Below are 22,420 nucleotides of genomic sequence, written 5' to 3'. Positions count from 1 at the left end.
GACTTAAATAATATTCAAGGACGCTGCAAGGTTGTGTGGAAACTATAAATCATCCTTTTGTTAAACAAGACAGCTAAAAAAGGTCACTTACACAATCCTGATCTCTAATTCACAAACTAATGATCTCGAACGATCACTTTCATTTGATGTGTTCCATTTTGTGTTCCAAAGGTGAAAAGAAAGAGTGACTGTGTGTGAGAGTCTGTGTGTGTGTGTGAGAGAGACTGTGAGATAGTGTGAGAGAGAGGTATGTAAGAGAGTAAGATATGAGAGAGAGAGAGAGAGAGATATGTGTGAGAGTGAGAGAGAGATATGTGTGAGAGAGAGAGAGAGAGAGAGAGAGAGAGAGAGAGAGAGAGAGAGAGAGAGAGAGAGAGAGAGGACACGCATCACATATTAGGGTGGGCTCGTAAATCCAATCTGCCGCTCTACACTGAAATGAGAGCGTGGATGTACAGCACATTACAACTGGAATGGTCTCGCGTGCGCTCTGGTGCTCGGAGTGGCTATTTACCAACGCACCCATAGAGGCGGCTGCACCACTTAAAAACTAGATTAGACAAGTCTGCTGCCACTTTTCTTTTATTTGTTTCAATATTTGTCTATTAATTTTTTGTTTTTTTGTGGAGCATGAATTCACCCTTTCAGCTCGATCCAAGTCACACAGGTTCACAGTCACACAGGGAGCTGCCCAGTTAAACCAGTCTTTAACTGGGTGCCTTGCCTGAAGGCACCTCGGTTATGTCAGAAGTCTGAAAATAAAAGTATCTCTCTCTCTCAGGGAGGAAAATGTACATAAAACAATAGAAAATATGGCCACATCCAGCAGCTGGCAATGTTACTGATGACATTTACTGAGCACGCGTCACTCGTGCTCAGATCGTCTGTCCACAACCGACATGATCTAAAAAAATAAAAAACACAAACTAAAAAACACATTGTTCGAGTGTAGAGGTCAAACGCCCAAATACCCGATGACCCGGCCGGGTCTCGGGTCCATTCAAAAGAAGCGACTCCGGGCCCGGGTCCGACATTTATCGGGTCTGTACGGGTTCGGGTCTGAGCTTTCTAATATTTTCCAAATTTCCTGGGTCCCTTATGGTCCGGGTCTGTCATTTTGGAGCCGTGTAGAGCTCTAGTCCCAGCGTCTCTGAGCTCAGAAGAGCACCATCAGCATCTGGTAGTGGATAGGCAGCTCCAGCCTCTCATCCGCGTCAGCCAATGAGAGCACCTCGTTTGTCATGAGGAAGGCGGTCGGCCCGACGCGTTTCCACACACACATCTCACACAGCGGGCCGCCGCGACACGCTCCGTCCATCTGAAGAGAGAGAGACACAGAGAGGTGTCGGCTTTGGACCCAAATATTCAACTATTCGTTAGTTGGGTAGGTATTCGGTTTTATTATTATTATTATTATTATCATCATCTAAATGGCATTTCGAGAGCATCTAACTTCCATATCGTGACGTATTTCCAAGTAAAACAGGATAGACAAGTATGACATAATGTTAGGAGGAAGTTGTTTGACTGTAGAGTGTCCTGCAGTGCCTCCAAGCAGAGGGAGTCAGGAATCTGCTAAAAAAAAAAAATTCTATTGACTCAAGGCAACAAAATCCCCTGAGGTCCGCTTTAAATCGAAGGAGCGGAAACCGATGCAGGCTATGAGTGATATGTTGTATAGCTGGTCTTGTTTCTTTTGTTTGTTTGTTTGTTTTTGAAGGGGGGGAGATGGGGTTCTTACATATTTCATGGGCCGTTTGCACATGGTGAAGGCAGAGTCGGGGGTGACGGAGTTGGGGCAGTCCTGGATGCAGCAGCGTGGGGGCAGGCCATCCGTCAGCAGGGTGCCAGTCAGCTCCGACTTCAGGAAGTACTCCTACAGGAGAGAGGACAGGGACAGGGGTCAAAACGCATCAGTAGTGTGCAGCAGTCAGAGACGCGGGTCAGGATGAGGAGTGAGGTGCATTGTGGGATATGTAGTCCTACCCCGGCCAGAGTGAGGATGTTGCTGATGTTCTTGGTGATGATCAGGGAGGTTTTGGCGCGGGTCACGGCCACGTAAAGCAGGTTCCACTCATCCTGTGGAATGTTATCTGCACAGACAGAGGGGCTACGGTCAGGGAGATCAGAGTTCAGAGGTCTGAGATAACCCAATGTGAAAACGTGTTCTTAAAATGTACTTTTAATTCTCAGGGATTAAAGCAAAAAAAAAAAAAAAAAAAAAAAAAAGTTTTTTGCCAAATTGTTTCTTCATTAGTTTTGGATTACTGCTCTGTGGTATGGTCATCAGCATCTAAAGGTCTTCTTGACAAGTTACAAGTAGCACAAAATCAGGCAGCTAGGCTGGTCCTTGGGTGCTCCCCCAGGTCCAGCGTAGCTGACATGCATACACGTCTCACATGGCTTACTGTTGAACAAAGACTATCGTCCATCCTACTTTTAACTTTTAACTAAGTTTTAAAGTTAGTTATTTATACTCTACATAGTTATTCAAACTCCTAGATTTATTTTCAACAGCATAATTTATAGTTCAAGTACTTACACACACTCCACCAGAGGGGCGAGTGAGGGTCAGTTGACTTTGCCTAGACCTAACACCAACTATATGAAGAAAACCGTTATATAGGTCTATCGGTCTTGGAATTGTCTACCAGCAAATATTTCCTCCATCTATGGGAGGGTAGGTTTTAAATGGAAACTAAAATCCCATCTGCACTCACAAACACCAGCAAACACACATTGACACTTGTGACACCACATTGACACCACTTTGACTTCTCTTTTTATGTGTTTTTTTAATAGTACAGTGTTATTTAGATCAGTTGATTTCTGGACAATAGGCCAGCTACATGACTAGCTGACCAAACTATTGTTGTTTTTCTTTCTTATTTTTTTTAGGCGGCGTTCCCACACAATGCGCTCATTTGAGCTGCCAGCGTCTTTCTGCAATTAATTCTCTATGTAAGGTGGTGGCGTCTTTTGTTTTTGGAGGCGCTATGGGCGTTTTTAAGATGAAAAAAGTTGAACATTTGGAGGAGAAGCGCTCTGCTTGTCTTTTCACTCCTCCTACATGTGTGTGTGTGTGTGTGTGTGTGCGCGCGTGCGTGCGTGTCTGACCCCAGCAGAAGCCGTTGAGGCGGTGCAGGTTGTGTCTGGCACAGGGAATCTTGACAAAGTCATCGGTCACCATCACCGTGTCGAACTCCAGCCCTTTGGCCTTGTGCACCGTGCCCAGGATGAAGTCTGCAACACAGCGTCAACAACACAACACAGTCAACAACACACTCCTGACTGACTTTTCTAGCAGGAGTGTGACCCTCTGTGCACAGATGAACTTTTTTCATGGAATAAATCCTCCAAGGTTTATATTTACAACGAGCGACTGATTATTGATTCAAAACAACACTTTCAGTTAGTGCAGTTTTTGTGTGTGTGTTGTGTGTACCTGCGTTGTGGTAGTCGTGCTCGTAGCAGCCGGTCAGCCTGGTCACCAGCTCGGGGATGCGGCTGTAGTACTTCTCCACCACAGACAGCTTGGCCTCCAGCTCGCGGTCCTGCGCCTGCATGGCGTACTTCTTCAGGCCACCGTAGCCGCCCAGGCTGGACTTAAGGAAGGACCGGATGAACCCGTCCCGGATGCCTGGAGGAGAGCGAGGAGGGGGCGGAGTTGGAGTTCAGATTCACTTTTACTGCCACATTAGGTAATCAGATTACAAACGAGGAATTTGACTGAGTGTAATTTTGAAGCGTAGTGGTTACATCAATAGTCAGAAGACAAAACAATACAGAAAGACAATCATTATGACAAGATTGGGCGTCCGGGTAGTGTAGCGAATCTACGATAGACTCCCTGCCTACCAACACGAGGGTCGCAGGTTCGCGCCCCCGTGTTGCCTCCGGCTTGGTCGGGCGTCCATACAGGCACGATTGGCTGTGTCTGTGTCTATTTTTCCAGAAACATCCCAAGTTGTACACTGATGAATGTCAATGCTCATAATATTATAGGAAGATACTTAAATCAGTGTTTTTTAGTGTGTAGGTCTACTGCAGCCAATCAGAAGCTTCTCAGCCGCTCCATAGATAACCTCATCAACTGATACCTGTTTATTCCTCTATATTGCTTACTGACATTTTGATGCATGTTTATAATAAGCACAATATTGGCCTTTCAACAGGCCAATGTGTAGTCTGACAGAAGCCTAACAGAAGCCATGATGTCTATCTCCAGTGTTGTGGATCTGATCGATGCTTCAGACACAAAGAGAACAGAAAGACACCTGCTGGAGCTGAGCAACTAGTGTCCAAAAAAGACAAGGACAAGTAGGAAGATCTAGATGTGTGTGTGTTTGCGTCTCACGTCTATTGGCTTGCCCCTGCATCAGCAGATAGATGTCCATGATCTTATTCAGGCCGGTGTTATCAACTCCCTGCAGGAAAGACAGACACATCTGTTGGGTGGGACCTAAATGACTGACACACAAGATGTTGTATGTTTAGTTTTGAACATTTTCACGCCAGAAAATCCAAGGACTAGAAGTGTTTCCCCCCTGGAGTTTTCTTGTGTCAGGAATCAGGATGAAAAGCCTCTGAAACAATCAGACCATCATGGGAAAGTAAAACTCTAGTCTCCACAGAAACCCATGAAATATGGGTTTTACAGTTGGACCAGCGGTGTATGACATATTGCATTTGAGTTTATAATATTGACTTTTAATTTTTCCGCACCTTTAGGCCAATCAGTCAAACATTTTAAACGCTGACACACAGCACAAATCAATCAATGTTTACTTATACAGTACATTCTGTACAATCTAATGCAATGCCCTTCACTTTAGAGAGGTATAGGTTGTTTATTTATTATTTATCTATCTATTATGTATACTCTTACGCATTGAAGGGTGGGCTGGGATTGGGGTTTGTAAAGGGCATGACTGATTGTAATGTCATATTACACTGCCCAAAAATAAAAAGATTATAAAAAAGAAGAGTTGTAGCAATAAAAAAGAATCAAGTGCAAAAAGATGCATAAAAAGCAATTTAAAATGTAAATTAACAATGAAACAATTGACTATATAAAAATATAAAAAGGATTAATAAAGGGAACAGAAAGCAGAATGGAAAAATAAAGACCAAAAAAAATCAGCTTTTGAGTGTGTGTGTGTGTGTACTTACTCCCACAAAGTGGATGCGGCATTGTGGGTTGGCGTCGGTGAGCCGCACGGCTTCGCTGAACACGCTGACATTGGTACGCGACAAGATGGCCGTCTGCCCCCGAGTGCCGCTCACACCCGACTTCGCCATCGCCACCGCGTCCACGCCCTCCCCGCACACACTGCCTGAGGGGACACGCAGAGAAACAACACCTTTCACCATTAGCAATAACATTAATTTGTCCTGTGTTGCATCTCTCACATTATTAACATTTTCTGAATGAAACAGAAAGTTTGAGCGGGAAACATCAGCGGGAGGGGCTTATTTGAATATTAATGAGATACAGAGGAAGTGGTTGTGGAGGAATATTCTCTGCCTCTGTCGCCCGTCTGGGAAAGTCGAAGCAGCAAGAAATAAACCGCTATGTTGCAGCGGAAAAAACTGTGTGTGCGTGTGTGTGTGTGTGGGGGGGGGGGGGGGGGGAGATAATACGACAATTCTCAAAATGTGATTGGATGAAATGTAGACATTTACACATATTATCCACCCCCTAGGCGCTGGATGAGTCGTCAACAGAAACGTGCAGTTTAAAGGAAAGAGACGTTCGGTTCATTTTTATATAAGTCCTAGAAATCAACATTATTTTTCATGTGGTCTTTAACGGAAACTGTTTTTTACCTTTCTGGTTTCCTCCCACCAGAATCTTCTGGACGCCCTTACACACTTTGAGGATGGTGGCGCCGACGAAGGCGATCTCCGCTCCGAACCGGAAGCTCTGCACACACAGACATCGGAGTGCTTCTTTAAAACTAAAACTGTTGTTTGAACACGTTTTTCATTCTGAAAACTTAATTTAACAATTAATTTATCTTAAAGGTCCAATCCGTAAGTTTGGGGGGGAAAATAAATGTTCACAAAGTGTTTTTTATTACCATTGAGTGAATGCTCCCTTACGTAACTTAAAAAATTAGCCCAGTCGCGTCTCTCTGCGTTCACCAAAGCTATTGCGGGATATTTCTGCTGGTCACTGGTCAAGATTTCCCGGAAAATTTGGCGGATGTGACGTTCTGCGCGTTCACGGGCCTGCCTCTTGTACTGGCCACACCGGGAAATACACCAACGAAGAAGAAGGCTAACAGGCTAACGTTACCTTCGCTAGCTGAATGCCAGCAAACAACCAACAACACAAAGTCCAGTAAAAAGTCCACACAGAAAAAGAAAGATGGACTTATCTAGTGAAGCCCATCTGGCCAGACAGCAGCAGTGTGACCAACGTCGGGGGGGAAACTAGAGCTGGCTGTGTTTTCGGTTCATGGAGGGAATATTAGCTGCTGTGATAATGTGGTTTTGGCCGGATAACTTTAGCTGCTTGCTAACACGCTAATGGATCGCCTTCAAGTATGGTGGTGTACGCGCGCCAGCTCGTGCACACGCTGTCTGCAGTTACTCTAATGGCCACCGGTGTCAGTAATAGTTAGAACTTACAGATTGGACCTTTAATGTAAGTGAGTACTGTAAGTGATGTATGAAAGAAGTTGGAAAATATATTATACGGTACTATATTCCTGGAAAGTGACACATTCGTTTAAAAAATCTTGATATTCCCAAAAGAGGATTTTCAAAATTCCCTGACTTTCGCTGTCCTGAAAACCACCTCTTGATGACCAGTGAACCATGTATAATGGGTACGTGTGTGTGTGTGTGTGTGCGCGCACACCTGTGTGAGGTAGTAGAGGTGTGTGTGCTGCACGGTGCGCAGGGCATTGACGGCTCCTCTGAAGGTGTAGATCTGCTGGTGAGGATCTCCAACCAGGATCTTTCCACAGCGCTGAGACAGGAGAACATCCAGGATGGCTGGAGAGGAGGAGGAGGAGGGGGGGAGAAGGAAGAAAGGGGGAATAATAATCATAATAAAAACAGATCCTGTGAAAGGCAGCATTCAATGATTGGATAAAAGAGGTCGGTGGTTCGATCCTCGGCTCTTCCAGTCTGCATGTCGAAGTGTCCTTGGGCAAAATACTGAACCCCAAATTGCTCCCGATGGCTGTGCCAGCACCCTGTATAGCAGTTTTCCGCCATCGGTTTATGAATGGGTGAATGTAAGCATGTTGTAAAGTGCTTTGGATAAAAGCTCTATACTATAGACATATTATATGAATACTATAGGGATTAGGGCTGTCACTTTTGACTGTATCTACTACTAGAAAGGACATGATTAGGCAATAGGCAGGGCACACTTTGCAAGCGTAAAGAAAAGTGAAAAAAAAAGTGGGGGGGGGGGGGGGGGAGTGAAAAAAAATCATCACGTGCGCGTGCTATCCCCACTACTATAAATTCATCCTAGCGCAGTGGTTCCCAACCTTGGGGTCACTCCAATGGGGTCGATTAAAAAAGGGGGAAAAATACACCACACACAATTAGGATGAGGATTAGGGCCACATATAAAAAAAAGTTGAAGTCGGAATTCTGAGTTTAAAGTCGGAATTCTGAGATTAGGGTCAGAATTTTGATTTTAAATTCCAGAAGAAGTCAGAATTCTGAGATGAAAGTCAAAATGTATGTCATCACTGATGTCACAAGCAAATGTGATGTCACCAGTGATGCTAGGGCGGCGTTATGTGCCTTGGGTACATAAGAGTTTTGTGATCAAAACAGTCATTCTTCTACATTCTCAAACTGTGTTCACTTCTTGTAAATGAAATGTTGCTGAAGTTGAACAATTCATCAGTTTGCTGGGGGACCCCCTGGAGGTCACCCCTGGTGGTCCGCGGACCAGTCTGTGCAAGCTGACCTTTGGCTCACTGACACTTACTTTGGGCACACTGTGGAGGACATTTCAGTGATCCTCAGTCAGCTTGCCCAGACAGGAGCGTGACCCCACTGACCTTGTATTGGTTTGTGGCTCACTATCTGGAGCTAGTATGAGGAACAGCATGGATTGTGCTGAGAAAGGAATCTACCAATCAACATCATCATTGGTAAGTACAGTACATGTAGCAATTAAGGTTAGGGTTCCAAAAATCAGAACTATCTCTTTAACGTAGGTTACCTGGAGTGCAGTCCTGCGCCTCGTCTATGAAGATGACATCGTAGTCTTCTGACAGGCAGGGTTTGGGGGTTTGCAGCTGCCAGAGCTTCAGGTATCCTGTGAACGTAAAAAAGTCCTGGTTCAACAGCCTTCCTTCCTTCCCTCCACTCTTAATAAAAGGAATGACTGAGTACTGCTTGCAGCGGAGGCGTACCGTCGTGTGTCATGTAGTGTCCTTGCGCGCGCGTCTCGTTGGGATCCTTCATCTTGTCCCAGACGTCCTGTGTGTTCCTCACGTACTCCTGGGGTTTCACAGATACCAGGAACACACGCAGACAATACAGACATACAGGCAATGTTCAATCTAATTCAGTGACTTTCAATGACTTTCTCCAGCACTATTTTAAGTTATTGTCTCTTGTCTCCAGACTTACCAAGCTTTTTTTAGTTTATTTGTGTGCGTGTATATGTGTGACACTGTGTGTGTGTGTGTGTGTGTGTGTGTGTGTGTGTGTGTGTGTGTGTGTGAGAGAGAGTGAGTGAGTATATGTGTGACACTGTGTGTGTGTGTGTGTGTGTGTGTGTGTGTGTGTGTGTGTGTGTGTGTGTGTGTGTGTGTGTGTGTGTGAGAGAGTGTGTGTGAGTGAGTGAGTGAGTGAGTGAGTGAGTGAGTGAGTGAGTGAGTGAGTGAGTGAGTGTGTGTGTGTGTGTGTGTGTGTGTGTGTGTGTGTGTGAAATCATCTCACTGCACTGACAGATCATTAACTGCATCTACTACTAGACAGGACATGATTAGGCAGGGAACTTTCACTTTTAACAATTTACTTGGTAAATGTGAAATTGTCTTGGAAGAAGTTTCTTGTTCATTGTTTTCTGAGACAATTGTTTTGGGGGGGGGGGGGGTGAAACCAGCAGATTATCTGTGAGATGATTTGACTAAAAATACCATGGAATAAGCTTGATAACTTTAAATTTTTTCTTAAGTATCTTATCTTATGTATCAAAACATATCATCTCTAGTAGTGCTGTCACTTTTTATTCAAAATTTGAATTTAACTTCGAATGTGGGGGAGGAGGGCATGTTCGAATGTATAATTGACCTGTTCGATTTTTTTTTTTTTTTATTAACCAAAATTAACCAACTGCTGCTTGCTGGTAATGTTAATCCCATGTCAGAAAAAGTCTCCAGATTTGTCGCGTTAGTCTCTTCTGGGAAAGATTGTCTCCAGGGTCTGAAAAGTTGTCTCGAGTTGGATGCAGAAAAAAAAAAAAAAAAAAAAAAAAAAACTTTGAATATATTCGAACATTTTGCGGGCAATTAAAGTTTGTTCGAACTTTATTTTGGGAAAAAGTGACAGCCCTAATTAGGGCTGGGTTCAAAAAATCGATTCTCCGATTTTTAATCGATTTTCATTTTAATCCTCGATTATCGATTCATATGTCCAGAGATCGATTTTTTTTTTAATTAAAAAAAAAAAAAAAAAAAAAAAATTTTTTTTTTTTTTTACTAAACAGGCTAAAATATTGTGCTGTGTGTGGTAGTTGAAACATAGTTTCAAGTTGACGTTTAATTATGTTTGTAGTTGAAACAAAAACATAAATACTGTAGGCTACATGAATGGAAATGTTTGATCATTATTAATATCTACTTTTAGAAATTATATAGGCTGAAATCAAATCACTGTGCATAATTGTGAAAGTGTCTTTATTGACAGATGAAAAGGCTGTTATTTACCCTTTGTAAACCTGGTGAGTAAATATATGTGTAACTAAAACCATTAAAATTGACAACAGGTCTGCAACTTTTTTTCCCCATGTATCTACTTGGCTGGTTGGAAACCCTTGTGTTACATAACTGGACAGTCATGTAATTCAGGGTACAGTTCAAAAACCACATTTTGGTATTACTAACCAAATCAATATTGAAAATTGATCGAATCGGAATCGAATCGAATCGAATCGAATCGAATCGAAATTAATCGATTCGCAACCTTGTGAATCGGAATCGAATCGATTCTTGAAATTTGAACCAATACCCAGCTCTAGCCCTAATCTCTAGTGTTTATGTGTAGGGATGCACAATATATCTGTAATCATATCGGTATCGGACGATGTTAGTATTTCTTTTTTTATATATCTGTATCGGTCTGATGAGCAAAGAAACAGCAATGTTATTATTGGTATCTATCGGCTACAAGTAAAGCTATTACTTATGGGCTTTTCTAAATGTTTTGGAAATAAAGAAAGACGTTACTTTTTCAAATTCACAGTGTTTACATGTGTTTTTCAGTATGTACAAAATTTGATTATCATAGAAACTTGTTTTTCATACAGATCATATCGACATCGGTAAATATCGGTTATCGGCCATAACAGCCATGTTGATACCGGTTATCGTATCATTCAAAATGTTCATTATCGGTGCATCCCTATTTATGTTGACTCCCACTGCAGTCAGCAGCACTGTGGCTTGTCGTCATGACTACAGATGAGAGTGTGTGTGTGTGCATTTACCAGTTGCTGGACGAGGCTCAAAACCGTCTCGATGCCCTTGTTGTTCTTGTATCTGAGTGGGACGTGGTCCACAGTGATGCATGGGTGAGCTGAGGCCATGAAGGTGTTGAGGGTGTCGGTCACCACCTTGGCGTGGACGAAGCCGCCGCGGCCTTCAGGCATCACCCAGGCGATGTTGAACGGCTTCAGGTTAAAGGCCAGCTTGTTGCAGTCTTTGAACCTGACACGGGGAAGACAAAACGGGGAAAGTTCGAAACACCGGAGAAGTCTCGAGAACGGACAGAAGCGCAGGAAAACCGCTAACTGAACTGAAGGTTATTCTATTGTTGAACTCTAGATAGTCAGCTGAACCACCAGACGACCGGTTCAATCTTGATTTTGAGGCATTTTTTGCCTTTATTAGACTCTGTAGAGCAGGGATACTCAACTTGCTTTGCCCGGGGGCCACTTTTGTGAAATGATAGAAGGCCAAAGGCCAGTTAATAAACAAACAATATACATTTTTCTGTGGCGGATTGTAGGTTTTTGGGGTGTCAGCCGGAGTTTAGTCTGACAATGTTGTGCACACCGGATAGTTAGTTAGGTTAAGTACATACATAAGTGCCTGGGTGCAGACGGCGGTATTTGACAGGGGTGTCTCACCTCCTGCCCACACTGCTGTAGGCCATAGAGTGGACGGTTCTGCAGGACACGTTGCTGGGGAAGCAGCGCTGTGCCTGATTGGCCACAGACTTGTTGAAGGCGGCGTATAGGAAGCGGAGGTGGGGCCGCTGCTCTGCATACTTGACCAGGGTGGTCGTCTTCCCTGTGCCTGCAGGACACAACACAACACCATCAGGGTCTTTGTATTAAAAGGTCCCATATTATGGAAAAACACGTTTTTTTCTTGCCCATACATTTATACTTTCAGGCCTGGAATTAAGTCATTTTGATCATCTGTGATGATAACAGCATCACTGCAATACCATGGTCATGTGACTCTACTGTGAGGTTGAGCTCATTACTGTCATCGCAGCATTTTTATTATTATTATTTACATTTGATTGTGGTCTGCTTTATTATCTTAATTACAGGCACACTGCCAAAGCAGCCAGTCTTACAATATGTAAAGGTGATGAGATCATAGCATGTCCAGCAGTGTTTGAGAAATGAAACGTTTAAATCTCAGCACCAGGCAGCCAGTGTAAAAGTCCAGCCTTGCTCTTAACAGCTGCACAGGCGATCCCACAGTACGAGCAGTCAGTGCAGTGTTGATTTAGAGTAGCCTTAGATATTATTATTTATGATTTATTTAGAGAACTACATCAGAGATGATAGGCTACAGCATGATTTTCTTTCTCAGAGGCGCTCCAGTCGGTATCCTTCACCTCTGCTCTGTACCATTTCAATTAACTTGTTTCTTTTTTTTCTTTTTGCGGCAAACCACAGGGGGAGGCCCTAATTTTTCATCCATAGTTTGAAAATGTCAATACCGTCACAACCCTAGGGCAAGGCCACTTTGGGGTTAGGGTTGGCCAAATTGTATGGTACCAAATACCAACCAGTGGTTATTAAAATCCAAGTTTTTCCTCAACAAAATAAATATCCTAATCCCAATACAAAAATTAAAGTCGAAATGAACCCGTTCGTCACGTGCATATGAGTCTGGTGCCGCGAGGTTAGTGGCTGAGCGGAGAGTGCAGCCCGTCGGCCTGGAATCTCCGAAGTGCGACCCCTGACAACCAAGCTCTCGGATGCGCGCGCCATTATCGCTGCTGTAAATACGATATCCCTGGAATGCTCGTTTTAACGAGCAAGTTACATTTCTTTGCATTCTTAGAGATTATAGTTTTTGTTTTTTGTTCACGTTTCTAACAATTGGCCAAGTTAGTAGTTAGTTTATGGGATAGGAATTCTGCCAGATGACAGGCACTAGGCGCCATTTTCTACTTGATTTGGAAGAGAAAATTATCCTGAAATGAAGATTTGATTGACAGCCGCATGTCATGATATGATTGGTTGAAATGGGGTAGAAATTTGATAGTACTAGGTGACGTCAGCAAACTGTACATTACTGTTATCAATGAAATCTTGAAAACTTTTGATGTGAAAAAGTGTGAAAAACTAAAGAAATTAGATTGTTGTGATTTTCTTTGCATACATTATTAAATAGGTGCACTGCATACCCAGGTATTTGAACTAAAATAAATTAAGTCATTTTTGGGTTCAGCTCGACTTGAAGTGCTGCAGTGTGATACAGTGCATATTATGTACAGTAAGATGGCTCAGACTGCGAAGGTAGTTAGATGTCCAGTAACAAACGATAACATGAGTGTAACTGTAACCCAGGTGAGAGAGAGAGAGAGAGAGAGAGAGAGAGAGAGAGAGAGAGAGAGAGAGAGAGAGAGAGAGAGAGAGAGAGAGAGAGAGAGAGAGAGAGAGAGAGAGAGAGACCCCTGCTGATGTTCCAGAGGATGTACACTTAACCTGACTGGTGAAGTGATGCGTGCAAACATTTTACAAAATATTAAACTCATCTTCCTCACATTGAGCGGCAGCACATTCCACATCTCCGTAGTGCCAAAGTCAAAACCCTTCAACTTGCCAAAACCCTGCTTCTGTGTTCCTCTTTCTCTACATTTTGATTGATTGATTGTTTTATTCATTGTGTCATGCACTTTGGACAGAATGCAAAATATACAATACAACATAAGCCAGCGCGCTAAAGCGGTACAACTAAATCACATAACAATACATCTCCTCCTTGATGATCAATATAGATTTATCAATGATTGGTCAAATTGCTTTTGTTGAGATGAAAATGACGTGTGCTCACTAGTAAGGTAAGGTTGACCCATCCCCTGGGGGAGCGGTGAGCAGCAGCAGCGCCCCGCTCGGGAATCATATGGTGATCTAACCCCCCAATTCCAACCCTTTGATGCTGAGTGCCAAGCAGGGAGGCAATGGGTCCCATTTTTATAGTCTTTGGTATGACTTGGCCGGGGATCGAACTCACAACCTCCCAGTCTCAGGGCGGACACTCAAACCACAAGGCCACTGAGCTGGTCTCACGATACCAGACAAATGGAGGTCTCCCCACCTACCAGTCGTCTGGGGATTTCTAAATGCAAGACGGTTGCTGGAACGGCAGCGTGCGCAACCGCTAACAAAGCTAGGCCCCTTAGATTTTTTTTTTGCCAAGTGCAGACTAGTGTAGACAAAGACAGATTGTGCCCAACTGGAAATCATGTGTAAAATCAGGGGGAAATCTTGTAGTGTAAATTAGGCATTAGTAGCACTCTGTTCACATTCACACACATTCATACCTGGAAGCTGCCCAGTACAACCACAGTCTTAACAGTCCCGGGGATTGAACCGATGACCTTCCGGTCACAAGCTTGCTTCTCTAGTCAGAGAGCTTTTTTAAAAGAAAAAAGTGATCCAATTCCACAGACCTCTGTTAAAACTCTAAGGAAATATTTAACCATATTAAAGACTTTTCAAGGTCTTGAATTTACACAAGTCAAGTGGAGCAGGGCTTTTGAAGCACCCGCAGAAAGGCTGCCTCACAGCAGGAGAGCTGTGACTGACCTGCGAACGCCATGATCTTCACCACGTGGTCCACCTGAATGTGACTGACCTGCGAACGCCATGATCTTCACCACGTGGTCCACCTGAATGTCGTGGCTCAAAATTTGCTGTTGCTCATGAGTCATCTGAACCTGCCGCCGCCTGCAAGGAAACACACCGACACAACAACAACATCATCATGTCAGCTACCAGGCTCAACCTCCTCACATGCTTAGATTTGATTATATTTGAGCTGTACATGAGTTCTATTTCCCTTAAAGGAGAATTTCCTTATTTTTCAACCTGGAAACCTAATTTCCAAACTTTTGTAGACTCAGCCCTCAGTCTTAATCCGTTTCACTCCTGTAAGACTGAGAATATTACTATTTAAATCTTTGCATAACGTTAGGTGGCGCTGTTGGAAGCCTTGCATCGGAGAACCAATCATGGGTGTTGTGGGCGGGCCTGCTTTCTGGGGGCAGTGACGCTCAGCGCTCATGCAGAACCGGTGTCTCGGCCACGTTTGCGGAGAAACATATTAATCACTTGGAAACAAACATAACCTGTTAATAGGACGTGTTTCATCCGGCCCCGGCGGCTAGAGGTATTTCCCCCAGCGATAAGCCCGACTCCCGAGGCTACGTTACAGAGCCTGCTGATGACTCACAGTAGCAAGCGGACCACTTCCGGGTAAGAAACATTATTGTAAAATAAACAACAGCTATAAATTTTGTTTGGAGCATATCAGCTTCATGCTCTGTGTTAGGACTATGATAAATGGCATTGCTGCTACCAAATAAAATTCTAATAATAAATGTAGGCGTGTCTGCTGCCGGCCGTTCTCGCCGGGCTCTGACAGACAGTTTCTGACAGTGAAATTCCCAGACGTTTGGTGGCGCAGCTCACCACACGTCTGGGAGCCGAGACTAAAACTTTTGTGACAAATCTGGACATTTTTTTTTTTACATTTTTGATAGTGATACAGTATTGAGCGAGATTGCTTCAGCCGGGCAGCTGCAAAACTGACAGGCTCATATTGTTATTAGTGTCTGATAACATGGAAACGAGAGAAAATGAATGCGCTTCTTTACCTTGGGCTTGATCCAGGCCGTGCGTAGCTGTGTGTGACCAAGTCACCAAAGAAAATATCGAATCATTTTACTATGCACACAAAAGGCTTATTTCCTTCAAATTGTGTTCTCAGATTTGTTTTAATCTGTGTTAGTGAGCAAAAATGTGCAGTTTTAGCCTTTTGTGTGCATATAAAAAGTCCTAGATTTTTTTTATTTCAACTCATGTAAAGCTAAAACACAAGCGTTTATTTCACTATGTTTCTCATTTCACATCACATGGTGTTCCTCGTCTGATTCGGGTCCTCACCCGCTCTGACCGCAGCTGACAGGAGATGAAGGAGCGTTCATCAGATGCAGCACGTAGAATATGTTGTAGTGTGTCCTGGAGAGGCAGAGGAGAAGAGGATCATGGGAGAAGGATGAGCACAATGGAGGCAGGAAACCGGGAGAGAGCTGGTGTGCATGTATGCATGAGAAGAAGGGATCCTGACCGGCTGCTGATCTTGATGTCGTGCCTCTGCATGGCCAGCAGCAGTGTGGCCATGTGACAGAGGAACTCGCTGATGGCTGTGTGGGACAGGAGGGAGGTGAGCACAGAGACCAGCTCCTGCACGTCAACCACGCCTTCACTCAGGACCAGGATCACCGCCATGACAGCGTACGGGTTCGGACCCTGCAGGGGGCACAGCAGGTACACCATTAGTAAATCAGTACAGTGTGTGAGTGGGAGAGAGAGTTAGGAATGCTAATTTACATTTTCTTTCCTGACCAATTAGCCGAACCTCGTTAACCAATCATTAACCGTTAGCCGACAAGATGAAAGGAGGACTTTGCCGATTTTCAACCAGCTTTGTATCATTACATTTATATTTGATATTTATTTATTATCGTATTAATCAGTCAAAATTCTTATTGTCGTTGTCATGTAATTATTAACATCCCTAGTGTGTGCGCGTGTGTGTGATGTACCTCAATACCCAGGCTGATATGTTTGTGGATGTCGGGGATGGTGACTTTGAGGCAGGACTCTGCCTGAGGAAAGAGCCGGTGTCTCCTCACACATTGCAGGACGTCCTCAGGCCGCACTCGCTCACTCAGCCTGTGCTGGGCCATCATGCTGACACACACACACACACACACACACACACACACACACACACACACACACACACACACACACACACACACACACACACACACAGTTACATCGCCTCATATTGCCTTTTTCTGAGCCAAAAATCTGGCTCAGAAAAGTATTTTGTAGTATTTTGCTCAGGCAAATACTACAGCAAACGGTCAACTAGCATGGAAAATTCAATATTGAATTCAATATCTCATAACAGTTTTGAAGCAGTGTTATCATGGCAGCACTATTTACACATTTCTAAATAGTCAAACATACTTGGGGTGAAGATGAAGGGGTTTGTAATGACAGACTCCCTCCCTTCCTCCCATGATGCATTGCATGCTTACAGAAGAGCCTGGTGGAGGAAAAGCAGAGCAGACTTACACGACGAGGTGCCGCAGGCTGTGCTGGTGAGCCGTGGCTGGGTCCAGGATGCTGCCGTGCTTCAACATGGAGTTGATCTCCTGAACCGTGGCCTTCTCCTTCCTGAGGTAGCGGTAGTACTGCTTCTTATGAGGGACGAACTGCAGACGACACACACACACACACACACACACACAGACACAGACACAGACACACACTTCAGCTTTTCCCCACACTTTCTCTGCAGTGTAGTTTGACCAGGAAGGGGGCATGTCTAACTTTAGTCTGGTGTTACATCCCTTCTGATTGTTTAAACTGAATACAGAATGTTACGTCACTTCTGATTGGTTAAAGGGATACGCCAATATTTTTGGAGATTTGCCTATTTGCCAGTGCGAATATTCCGCGCTCCATTTCTAGGCTTGCCTGCCCGCCCTGCAGCTCGCATACGCAGCTTGGCCGCTGCACTTGTTCTTATGACATCACTGATGATGTCACAACTTTGCATCAGTGATGACATCACAATTAATCTTATGACATCACTGATGTCACAATGCCTATGACATGATCAGTGATAGGGCAGTGGTGGCCCAACGGTTAGAGAAGCGAGCTTGTGACCGGAGGAAGGTCGTCGGTTCAATCCCCGGGACCGGCAGGATAAATCTGAAAAGGCAGCGCTTGCCCCTCCCTCATTACCACCACTGAGGTGCCCTTGAGCAAGGCCCTCAACCCCAACTGCTCCAGTGGAGCTGATCAGTGGCCAGCAGATCAGACTGTGGTTGTACTGGTCAGCTTCCAGGTATGAATGTGTGTGTGAATGTGAACAGGGCGCTCCTGAAAAAGAGAGCATTGCTCTCAGTGAGACTCCCCCAGCATAAAAAAAGGTAAAAAGAAAAAAAAAGTTGAAACAGAGAACAGACAGACAGAATGCCCACTTGCCCCTTTTATATAAATAATATATATATATCCCATTAGAAACTGCGGTATACCGCTCACTGCTACTTAGCACTACAATGGCAGTCTATGGTACCGCTGCTACCCCCGTTCAGTCGCCCAAAATACACATTCCAACAGCGCAGGAAACACAACAAGACTAGTCGACTACTAAGCACAGTGTCGACTAGTGGTTTTACTAGTCGACTAGTCTGTGAATGCCCTAGTGTACTCATGCACAGGCAAATGAGAAAGTAACTTTGGTTAGAGAGGAAACCCTCTTTGTTAGTTCTTACTTTGAAAATGACCACTTCCCGTAACTTTGGATGATTATTTCATGGCGTGGTGAGTACATGAGTCACAACATGTACATGTGAGTGTTTCTAGCGCTGTTGGAATGTGTATTTTGGGCGACTGAACAGGGGTACCATAGACTGCCATTGTAGTGCTAAGCTAAGGAGCAGTGAGGGGTAAAGATAAGGCACCTACATTCTTCTTTTACTATCGGGAATATGGCAAATAGCTGAATCTCCCAAAATGTTGGCATATCCCTTTAAACTGACTACAGTCTGGTGTTACGCCACTTCTGATTGGTTAGACTGATGAGTGATGGGTGTTACATCACTTCTGATTGGTAGAGCTGACTACAGACTGATATTGCATCACTTCTAATTGGTGGTGCCGACGACAGACTAGCATTGCATCGCTCATGCGTCTGACCTTGGGGTCCTGGATGATGCTGCTCCAGCGGTGGCATACGTGAATGGCGTTGCGGTAGAGGTCCTGTGCAGGCAGGTAGCTCAGCAGGTGCCTCAGCACCTCCTCTGGCAGGTCGTCCAGGCAGCCCTGGGGCTCCAGCAGGCTCCGCCCCCCACAGCCACCCAGGAGCCCGTAGTGTGCGTCAGGCAGGGCCTCCACGTCGTCTTCCTCCCGCGCCTCTTGTCCACTGGCACAGAGCTCAAACTCCTCGTCATCGCCAAACATCTCGGCCGTGATGCCCTCGAGGTAGTCGATCTCTTCCTCTGGCTCTGTCTTCACCGGAGTGCAGAGCTGCAATGAATAGTCGATTAATTGATTAGTCGATCAGCAGAAAAGTAATCGCCAACTTTAAAAAATATATAAATCGATTCATTGTTTAGAATAATTCTTATGAAAAAAACACAAATTCTCTTGTTCCAGCTTCTTAAATGTGAATATTTTCTGGTTTCTTTAGTCTTCTATGACGAGTAAACTGATTATCTTTAAGGTGTAGACTGTTGGTCAGGACAAAAGAAGGCAGTTGAGGATGTCATCTAGCGCTTTAGGGGAAAAGTGATAGACATTTTTCACTATTTTGTGGTGGTGACATTTTATACACCAAATGACTAATCGATTCGTCGGGGAGATAATCGACAGATTAATCAAGAATGAAAATAAACGTTAGTCTGAGCAATACCGGAGTGGCTAACAGGCTGACATCGTCATCTTCATCCTCCTCCTCCTCCTCCTCATGCACTGCTGTTAGCTCCAGCGTGGGAGTGAGCTCTCCTTGCTCTCCTTGTGTCTGTGTGGACGAGCCAGGCTGGGACGTTTTCCGCGGGCTGGAACTGACCACTCCTGTTCTGGAGAAGAAGTCAGAGATGCCTCGCTGCTGCCCATCAGGACTTCCTGATGGAGAGAGCAGAGGTGGATCCAGTGTCAGAAATGAACTTTTTGGTTAATCTGCGAAGGCTGATAATACTAAAAGAATTTCCGTTAGAAAAAAAAAATTGGACAGCCAAAATAATCTTTTTATAGAGATGTCAACCTTCCTGTGTTCAATGCTATTTTACATATATAATCAGATACTGTGTGAAACATTCAATAAAAAAACAAGGAATTTAAAGCCTCATTCAGCAACTTTTCCCAAGTTTTGCTATTGGAGAAACTGCGCCCTCTGGGTGCAATAGTATCGATATCGCCGTTCAGAGTCAACAAAACACAGTGCCAGAAAGCTATATGTACATGTTGTGACATCGGGTACTCACCACGTGATGAAATAATAATCCATAGTTACGTGAAACGTCATTTTCGTAGCAAATCCACACCGAGGTACTTCCTTGTTTTCAGCTCCCGCTGTACAGCGCATGCGCGGATCTTGCCTCCGGGACGCAGGCACCAAACTGCTTAGTCCCAGGAGAGGCCTTTGGAGGGCGGTGTGTGACCAATTAAGGTGACATTCTCCCTATTATAAGTCACTGTACCATCTTCAATGACTAAAAGCTGTTATATTAAGGTGAAAAAGTTACTGATTGGGGCTTTAAAGTTGTAATTTAAAAATTGTATAATGCATTTTCATTTTGCCTTCAGTACAGTTTGTAATATTTCTTTTCACTAGGGTGTTTGAATAATAGCTTGTGTCTAAAGGCCATTACACACCAAGAGCGACACGAATATACAGTACAGCACAAAATTGCGAGGTGAATGTTGTTGACCCACCTGTCAATCACAGCAACAGATGTGTTCATATCGAAAGCGAATTTCTGAAAAATCGACCTTGGTTCGAAAAAATAAACGCCGCAATATCGCTCAGCAAAACTTTGCCGTTGGTATGCACGGTCGCATTGACTGATAATAGGCTCGAAAAATATTATTGACGTGCGAATTAATCGCACGAAAGAAAATGCCCCCCGGTGTGCAAGAACCTTAAAACAGACTGATTTCAGCATCCAGATGTGTTAGCCTGTGTGACAGTGTGGGGTTTCATGCCGTTTACCGAGCTTGCGTCTCTTGGTGGGCGTGCGGGGTTGAAGTCCCTGGTTTGGGTCCCGGCTGCTCTGCCTGTGGCAGACGGCTTGGGGCCGGGTGAGAGCGTCGCTGGCCAGATCACCACACTCCTCCGCACTCAGGTGTCTCCTCTTGGCTTTACCTGGAACACAGGGGTTACATGCTGCCACTCCGACGTGCTGCCACTCCGACGTTCTGCCACTCCGAAATATCGGCACTCAGAAAGGGGGTCTATATTCCCCGTTTTTCACTAACCTCTCCCAGCCCCCACGCCAAACCTAACCTCCCCCCATGCCTAAACCTAACCTCCCCCAGACCCTAACCCAAAACCTAACCTCTCCCACCCCCACGCCTAAACCTAAGGTCGGCATTGCGGCTTCTAAGGTGAACGACCGCCAGTCCGAATAATGGAAGTTAACGTTCGGAGTGGCAGCATGTCGGAAAGGCAGAGGAACCCCGAACACGGGTCACAGACAAGGCAGCTTTTTCCCCCCGCACGTAACAAAACACTACAAACCCAAGAAAACATTGTTACACAAACAAAACAAAAGAAAGGAAATAAAAGACAAAAATTTCAAAACAGCTCAATCCGGTAGGACCCCCCCCCCCCCCCACACCCTCAACAACGACCAATGTCCCACTCCTCACTGGAGGAGACCCTCTCCCACTTCTTGTCATGCTGCACCCCAGACAAGACAGCTTTTACTAACAGCAGCTCCTGGATCAGCCAGGCTCTTCACTCCAGGTAACAGCCTTTTTTTAGTGCTGAAACGATTTAGCTGATAATTGGTCAACTATTACATTAATTCATTGCCAAATATGTTGATGCTATATATGGACACAAGCCCCTAACCCCGGCACATGCAGTTCTCTTTACATGGAGAAAAAAAAGAAAAAAGAAAAGTAAAGGTTGAGCAGCTCCGACCTAGACCTACTGTCTGTAGCCCTTTCAAAAACAAACAGGCAGACCCGCCTTACCTTTGACAGCCAGCTCCATCCCGCTAACTGCCAGTGCCAACTAAAATAAAATAAAAACTAAACTAAAACTAAAACCAGTACCTATGTATGAGTCCACCCAAGAAAACCAGAAACCCTGTCTAATCTATGATTCATAGCCATAAAGTAGTTACAGTCATTCGATTACAAACGAGGAAGCGTAGCATAACAACTCCGACTGGCTAGTGTGTGAGCTAGCAAACACACACTTTAGTTAGCTCGTCGTTTATCGCGAGAACTTCTACCCGACCACGACAGAATTTTGGAGCGACTTTTGAAGTTTGGTACTTACCGTCCATCGTAGCCTACTGACACACACTGCGCCAACTCGCCAGCAAGCAACCGTAGTGCTCGTCAGCTGGGGCCTTCAAAATCAAGCGATGCTTTCGAGCTGCAACATCCAGATTTCTGTAACTTTGATATCCCACGACTGTAACACAGTGTGCGGTTACAAGGGTTACAAACCGCAGCGAACAGCCCAACTTATCTCGCCATGCATTTGGCATCGATTGGCATTGGCATGCATGCATGCATTGCTGACTGAAAGTCATGTGACTGACAGAGGCCAAGCGAGCCACATGATTGGCTAATGGTCGCCGAGAAGAGCCTGGTGACGCGAGGTTAGGCTAATGGAGGTGTTCTTCTTCTTCGTGGGATCCCGCATAGGTTTATCATGACTCCTTAGTTTCTTCACCGCCCCCTTCACCCCAAGGACTATCTCTCATAAAAACCAGTGACGCAGAGATTTTACTAACTTTTTTTCACAATACAGCCAGCCATCCAAATAGATTAACATTAGATGACAGACACCTATTTGAAATATATACATCAGTTATGGCTTTTTACAGAATAGAATACAGAACTGTCTACTGCAGGTAGGGAGATAACAGGGTAAAGGGAAACCTACAATCAAAAGGGCTGGGAAATATATCGATAATATCA

General features: G+C 44.5%; 1 protein-coding gene across 1 annotated transcript; it reads right to left on the bottom strand.

The window, feature by feature from the left end:
- Positions 1-643: 643 nt before the first annotated feature.
- fbxo18 (F-box DNA helicase 1) lies at positions 644-21,479 on the bottom strand (the record flags this gene model as incomplete). The annotated part of the gene is made up of 22 exons (XM_083661538.1): positions 644-1,318; positions 1,742-1,876; positions 1,987-2,093; positions 3,118-3,243; positions 3,446-3,640; positions 4,358-4,427; positions 5,173-5,336; positions 5,830-5,926; positions 6,869-7,005; positions 8,201-8,296; positions 8,394-8,481; positions 10,694-10,913; positions 11,336-11,504; positions 14,313-14,404; positions 15,623-15,697; positions 15,807-15,988; positions 16,285-16,432; positions 16,826-16,965; positions 18,458-18,787; positions 19,173-19,384; positions 20,472-20,624; positions 21,461-21,479. 22 exons carry the CDS (start codon positions 21,477-21,479, stop codon positions 1,157-1,159), a joined length of 3,117 nt encoding a protein of 1,038 aa, XP_083517664.1. The 3' UTR covers positions 644-1,156.
- Positions 21,480-22,420: the final 941 nt, after the last annotated feature.

This window comes from Poromitra crassiceps, assembly GCF_964638095.1.
Source record: "Poromitra crassiceps genome assembly, chromosome: 2".
Classification (NCBI taxonomy): domain Eukaryota; kingdom Metazoa; phylum Chordata; class Actinopteri; order Beryciformes; family Melamphaidae; genus Poromitra; species Poromitra crassiceps.
The sequence above is the reverse complement of the archived record's forward strand: the minus strand, read 5'-3'. Positions and strand labels throughout refer to the sequence as shown.